The sequence below is a fragment of the Nestor notabilis genome, unplaced genomic scaffold (genome assembly GCF_000696875.1).
Source record: "Nestor notabilis isolate BGI_N333 unplaced genomic scaffold, ASM69687v1 scaffold3657, whole genome shotgun sequence".
Classification (NCBI taxonomy): domain Eukaryota; kingdom Metazoa; phylum Chordata; class Aves; order Psittaciformes; family Psittacidae; genus Nestor; species Nestor notabilis.
This window is the reverse complement of record NW_009937636.1, coordinates 6,421-13,749: the sequence shown is the minus strand read 5'-3', so window position 1 is coordinate 13,749 and position 7,329 is coordinate 6,421. Positions and strand designations below refer to the sequence as shown.

Here is a 7,329-nt window from a genome sequence, read left to right as displayed (position 1 = left end):
TTGCTTTGCAGCTTTGGGGAGCAGGGACAGAATAGGTTTTCCTTGGGAACCTAGTCTGATTCAAAGATAGGAGCAGCAAAGTTGCTTGACTTTATTCTGCTGTCACACAAGTTTGTTTTTAATCATGTGGCACAGTTATATTTATGACTATATTCACACTTTTTTTCCCTCCTGGTAGGCGGGCTTAGGAGTAAAATCAAATTCAAAGATAGTGACCAAGCTCAGTTTAAGTTGCATGTGTGAAACCAGGCTGAGGCATTCAAAACTGCCTGATGACAGGAAGTATCCATTGCAATTTTCTCAGATTGACTTTTTTTGACAATTTAACACAAGTCTGTTATCTGAAACCCCTGCTTGAACCCTTGGTCCGCCCCTAATACTGTTCATCATCCTGTTTTGTGTCACAACACCCTGCTACCTTGATTCACTCTTCGTCGTTGGCTAGGTTTTGGATTTATTACTTTCGAGGACGAACAATCAGTGGACCAGGCTGTCAACATGCATTTTCACGACATCATGGGCAAAAAAGTGTGTAGTTGTAGTTTTATTTTACCTTAAGAAAGAACCAAGTCTTGGGCAACTAGCAATTTCACTGGTGAATTAAACTTAGTCATGGATTCAGTTAGGCGGGGGAGCACATAAATCCCAATTCGAGGCTTTATCCATGAAGGTGGGGAAAGATTATCCCCTTAGAAGAGACAGATCTTGAGAGCCAAAGAACTTAGGCTGTGGGCCGTTGTGGTTGGGGTAAGGCCTTGTGTTTACAGACCTGGAGGGTTGCTCTTGTTCAGCATAGCTCACAGTGAAATGAGTTGATGGTGACTACCACTGTTTTGAGCGCTGCTTAGGTGCAAGGAGAGAAGATAGTTGTTTCCAGCTGTTTGAAAAGCAGAATCCCAATGAAATCTGAGTTGTTCAAGGCTTGGTTTAAGATACCACTCCTTCAGATGTGTATTTGAAACTCAAATTTTGAGGTGGTGTGAGACAACGTACCTTATACAATCTTAAACTTAAAAGAGGAAAAAAAACATCATGAAGGATTGGTTTTTTACAAAAAATTGGGTCACTTACTGTGAAACTTTGATACAAACCCACGTATTCTATGTAGTATTTAACCACAATGCAGTTAAGTGACCTCTGGTTGTTTCATCTTCATACTGTGTTGTCAGGATGTTGGCTAGAGAGGAATTTTTCAGGCTTGCTTTGATGTTACTCAACAAGGAACATGCTTGGACCTGTGGAAAAAAAAAAAGAAAAGCGAAGTAAATTGTTGCAGGACACACAAGATTTCTAGAGAAAAAAATAACTTCTTAAACTAAAACTAACCAGAGGAAATTCTGGTAAACTTAAAAGTCCTTTACAGTATATCCACAATTTTTAAAGCCAGTGTTAAAACTGCTGACTGCAGAGTGAATAGATTTCAAGGAGACACAACAAATACTGTTGCTTTCCTTAAATTATTGCATTGTGTAATTTTGCATTGTCTTTTAAAGTCTTTCTGTGTGCTGATAGTCCATAAGCGTTTATGTAGCCAGCAGGGGATATATTCCTGCCTATCAGTGAAATGATAGTTCGTCAGTGGTTAATTATGCAGTATATAATGCTTTTTATTCCATTGAATTTGTTTTGGGGTTAAGGGGTGGGCTGATTTCCTAGTAATGGAAATTTAAAAAGTATGTTTGTGTAATTATTAGTGTTTTCCTCTTGTGAGCAGTTGAGCACTCCCATTTGTGAGCAGATGCACTGACAGCACTAGAGTTACATTGGTTTGTGTAAGAATTACTTATAACCTTACCTGCACCCTCAGATCTTTCCTTGGAATTGCGTTAAACTTATACAAACCGCTTAAATGAGAGGTCCTATCATAAAGCTGCATGATGTAGAGAGGAACAAAGGAGAGTACATCTGCTGGAATGGTTCTGGGAATGTATGGAGAACCCTGTGTGAGCCTTCAGAGTGTCAGCCCCTACACTGTGGCTTTCAGCATCTGTCAGTGCTAATTCAGAGTTCCCCATTGTTTCCCAAACAATCTCAGAACCGAAATGAAAGAATCTCTTTCCTGCCCCCCCCCTTTTTTTTTCCTTTCAATGACATAAAGAACAGAAACCTGCAGTGTTACACAGTGGTTTTTCAGCCAGGAGCAGCGGAGATGCCTCATTTCTTGGTGCAAACTGGACACTAGGTAGAATTTTAACCTCTGTTGAAGGATATTGCACAGGGATTTTTTCAGTCCTTCGTTTGGCAGTGCACCACTTCCAAATGTGCACTGAAAAATGAATGGACTACTTCTACATAGATTAATGAGCTCCACATATTCTGCTCTCCTTCACTGACTAATAATGCCTGCTTTAAAAATGGTATCTTTTTGGTAATTATAAAGGTATTGCTGAAATGAATCCATATGTTGTTGAAAGGAAAGAAAAAAAGAAATTAAAATTGCAAGAAGGACTTGCTTTTGTAAGCAATAGCTGAATTCCCTCGAGGCAAATGTGTTAAGACTCATTAATTTGAGTCCTTTGAAAAATTCCCTTGGATCCTCTCTGGAAGGGCCTTCAGCTGACTGAGATTTGGTTAATGTCATGTCTAATGTCCTTGGGGCATCTGCAGTGGGGTGGGGGCGGGGGGCTTTGTCCTTGCCTTGTGCCTGTTTCCTGTTTGTTCTCTGACATGAATGGGTTTTAAGACATGGCAGGAAGAATTCTGAATACTTTCTTTTCCATACGACTCAGGCCCATTGATGATTGAGATTTATTTTCTTTGTACTCTGGCACCCATTAAAATTAATCATAAAATAAAAAAAGCCTTGAATTCAGCATGCAGGAGTGCTGAGAGTGCTTCATTAAATCAGAAACTGGGAATTTTTTTTGAGAGAGAGAGGTTTATATTGAGTATGCAGCTTATTTTAAGTAGGTCAAATGCACTTATTCCATGGCTTGGAACACTAGGACATTTTATCTTTGACTAAAATAAGTTAAGCATTGTGGCTTACTCATTTGCAAAACAGGAGGGCTTTTGTCACTGACTTAACACAGTATGAAGATTTGCTTCTTATTGACTCAACTGTCCATTTTTATTACTTGCATGTTTGTTTACTTTTTTGTTAGATGTAATGTAAGATTCTCTTATCACATCCATTCCCTCTGACATTGTTTGAGTTAATTGAGATTCTTTAAGCGTTAGCCTGGGGAAGGTAAGTCTTTATCTTCCATTAGACATTTAAATAAAATTTTAAGTTTTTAAAACAAACCAAACCAAAACCACAACAACAAACAAACAAACAAAAAAATTAAAAAAAAAATCAACAAAACCAAACAAAAACGAACCCAAACCAACCAACCAAATGTGTGTTTCTCAGGTATGAGCAGAGCTGAAATTGTAGTTAGATGGGGTGGGTTTAAACTGTAACTTCCAAATGAACCCCAAACATGTTGGAATGATTAAAGCATTAGTACCCTTTTTCAGAGCGTCCTCTTTACTCAAAGTTGGTTTGTGTTTTTGGCTGAAAATGTCATCTTTGTAACTCCTGCCTTAAGTGCTGAATTAGTCCATAAATAATGTAAAAGATTATCTTTTTTTTAAGTGAAGAGCCGTTTTAAGAGGGTACTGCTGTTTTAAGATTAAAGCAAATGAATACTGTACTATGATGAAACAGAAGTGATTTGTAGGATGTGTTTTTCTCAAGACCTCAATAGTAGGACTTGTAATGTCTTACCATCATATATATTGTACCTGAGAAACATTTTAAATTACTGGCCTTAAGTTTAATAATTAAGTATTTAGACATAAGTCATAAGATGCTAAGTGTAGTCTTAAGTGTAACTAAGGGTGTGTGTGAAGGGAAGGGGGGTATATATTAACCTGCGCCATCTCTCCTAAGTGGTGACTCTGTTTGTTTAGGTGGAGGTGAAACGTGCAGAACCTCGTGATAGCAAAAGCCAAACTCCAGGTCCCCCCGGCACCAGTCAGTGGGGAAGCAGGATCATGCCAAGTGCTGCCAATGGCTGGGCAGGGCAGCCCCCTCCAACCTGGCAACAGGGTTATGGCCCTCAAGGTACTGCTTTACTTGTCTTGGAGTCACTGTTGCAAGAATCTTTCCTTTACAGCTTACTGACAATTCAGGTTTCTGGCAAATGATGGTATTCCCAGGCTTATCAGTGCCATGGCTCTGCTGGATTCCTGTCAGCAGAGCTAAAATTCCACACATCAGTCTTTCCCAAGTCTGCTGAGATTGTTCCTTTGCTCCTTTTCCCAAAACACCTGGTTTTGTAGGGCGGAAGTCAGTGGGTTGTGCCATGTCTAGCATGTTTCTTAGGCAGTGTTTCACCTCTGCTGTTTGGTTCTGCCTCTCCCCAGGTGGAATGGGCATGGTTTTGGATAAGGTAGAGAAGGTGTTGAGAAAGCTCAGCAGCTCACATTGTGACTCCAGCTTGGGGTCTGCCTCAGACCCCAACAAAAAATTCTGTTGAAAATCCAGGTTTTCAAGGATGAGGCAGTTTTAAAGGAAGTGATAAGTAAAATTTGAAAGGGAAAAGAGAAATAACAGATGGTCTTGTCTTTTAGATTTTATTGCTTAATGTAGTCTGGAACAATAACAAGCAGCCCTGAGGCTGGCAGTGGTGCAGGGGAGCACTTGCTGCCTAGAATCTTCATGATTTAGCTTGAACCCTTTAGGGCTGAAAGGAGCAGCCGTGTGGTTTGGGCTTGATGGCTTTTAACACCCACCCCCTTCCCCCCCCAAGATTTTGAAGACAGGATAAATATGCTGAGTTCATCCAAAGACAGTTTTGGTATCTTACGGAGAAATCCAGTGGTATAATCGAGTTGCATTTGACAGAACAGAACTTGCTTGCTCTGATATATGAGAAACTTTCACCTGGGGGGCTAAAGGGAGTGTCACTGCTTCATCTATTGCTAGAATAGATGATACCTCAGAGGAGGGATTGCTTGTTTCCCCATGGTGCTTATTAACTTGAAAGCTGCAGCTGAGGCTTTGACATTCACACAGATGTGCTAATCTGCAACTGTGCAAATTGAGAAACTAGATTATTTTCAATGCAGTTATTGTAGAGAAAATGATACCTGATCTGCTGGAAAGATTACTGTGAAACAGAAATGCTTTATCTTTCAGTCTTAATGTGAGGACAGATACAGAAGGTGATGTTTTTATGGTTCAAAACCTTCAGAAATAACTAGAATAAACCTAGGAGTGTACTAAAACCGCTTTGGATGTGTAGTCTGCTCTGATCCTCAGTGGTATTGTTCTTTATACTAGTACAGTTTCCTGCACTGGGTGTGCTTGCAGCTCTTGAATGCTTCATCTGATTGGAGTTTGGGGACTCCTGTCTCCTCTGTGCATTATCTGCTGAATGATTCACAGCCTTTTCAGAATTGCATATGCAGAAATAGCCCTGGACTATTTCTTGGACCATAAAAATAGAACTGTAAGGACACTGGGAGGATCCCCCCGGTCTATTCCAGAGCCCTGAGCAAGATCAGCTTTCTTTTTAAATCATTCCTCTCTCATAGTACGCAGCTTCAGTGCACACTGTTTTTGTTCTGTTTTAGGGATGTGGGTGCCAGCTGGACAGGCAATTGGTAAGTACATTACATGGGACTGATTGTAAAAGAGAGATTCTACTGAGTGAGAGTGCAGTTTCTTTAAGAATTCACAGTGATTTGTGGATTTCTGTAGTATTTAACCTACATTTAAAAGCTTGGTTGAATTTGTCCTGAAAGAACAAAGAAGATAGTGTATTCTTAAAAACTGAGTAATGGGAGCTGACGTGCATCCTGCTCTTGCCAGCCACAGTAATTTGTTATCAAGGAACTAAATTCTAAACTGCAAATATTTACAGTAGGGATACTTGGAGGACAAATACTTCCCAAAATAAGAATTCATAGAAGGGCTGAGACCATGTCTGAAATCTGTCAAAACAGGTTTACCCCATCTAGAGAATGCTGACTTAAGCAGCAGCTTTGCATTATTAAGCTGCTTTAGTTCTTGGTTTCTCTTAATTTTCTAGGTGGATATGGACCACCTCCTCCAGGAAGAGGAGCTCCTCCACCACCACCACCATTTACCTCATACATAGTCTCTACGCCTCCTGGAGGATTCCCACCTCCACAAGGATTTCCACAGGGCTATGGCACCCCTCCACCGTTTAGTAAGTGACCCACAGGAGTTGCTCATCTTTCTCTGGACTTTGATTTTTATTTTTTTTTTCCAACCTACATTTCATCAATCTTCACATGTTTTGCTCAGATCGTATATTCTGAGCTATAATTAAATACTGAAGTATTCTTGTCAGTGAGTTGGGTTACTTTTTTACTTGGGTACAGTGATCATTTATGTTCTCAGGCTTAAACTGTGTTGCTAAATGAATTTAGGTTGATTGTGTACTCCTATTACAACATCCAGGAGAGAAGTTAGAAATTACTGCGTGGTGACCTGGGCTAGACACAGGCTGGATGTTTTGGAGGAGCTTAAGGAATTAAGGTCACAAGTGGCATTGGAAATATAAATAGGATTTTAGCACCTACCCCTCAGGCCACCTTTTGTAAAGAGTAGTCACAAGCCCAGCTTAAAATGAGGTGGTGGAAAATAGCACCCACAGTTACTTGTTCTGCTATGAAGAAAGCTGTTGCTTGGGATGTCTTGGTTTTCCTCCTATGATCTGGAATAATATGCCTTCCTCCTCATGTCTCTTACATGTGCTTGTGAGTGTGCAGAGTTTAGTCCCTAGTTCTCCTTGGTCGCTTTCTCTTTGCTGGTTGCTGCTGAGGCCGCAGTCTTCCTTTGGGGTGAGATTGTTCATGTTAGAAGGTGTATTGTTGGGTCTTTTAGCCACAGTGTTTGCCAGACTGTAGGAGTAAATTACTGTATGGCCCACAGTAGGTAACAAAACACTTTGGTTTTAAGACTTCTGTTCTTAAAAAAGAATGTATCATACTCTAAAGCCAGCCAAGAAGTCAGGGTGCTGTTCACCTGTGTCTTCTCACATGCATTGTGCTTTCCTTGCCTTTCAGGTTTTGGTTATGGTGCTCCACCTCCTCCACCTGACCAGTTTGCCCCACCTGGAGTACCCCCTCCACCTGCCACTCCAGGGGCAGCACCACTAGCTTTTCCACCACCACCACCACCATCTCAGGCAACTCAGGACATGAGCAAACCCCCAACTGCTCCTCCAGAATTCCCTTATAGCCAGTTTGGTAAGTAACTGCATGTAAAATAAACTCAACTTCATCTTCTTCCCCTTCCTGATTTTTTTTTTTTTTGGTTGGTTTTTTTTTTTTTTAATACTTGGGCAGAAAGCCAGGGTTCAGAAACCG

At 40.6% G+C, this 7,329-nt stretch overlaps 1 protein-coding gene across 1 annotated transcript in view; it reads left to right on the top strand.

The window, feature by feature from the left end:
- Nucleotides 1-445: 445 nt before the first annotated feature.
- The window catches only part of DAZAP1 (DAZ associated protein 1), a gene marked incomplete at its 5' end in the record, with an annotated part of 11,461 nt that continues 4,577 nt past the window's right edge, over nt 446-7,329 (top strand). Inside the window, 5 exons of the mRNA XM_010018900.1 lie at nt 446-528; nt 3,898-4,051; nt 5,566-5,595; nt 6,024-6,164; nt 7,027-7,209. Coding sequence (XP_010017202.1) covers nt 446-528; nt 3,898-4,051; nt 5,566-5,595; nt 6,024-6,164; nt 7,027-7,209 — 591 coding nt within the window. The remainder of the gene's footprint in view (nt 529-3,897; nt 4,052-5,565; nt 5,596-6,023; nt 6,165-7,026; nt 7,210-7,329) is intronic.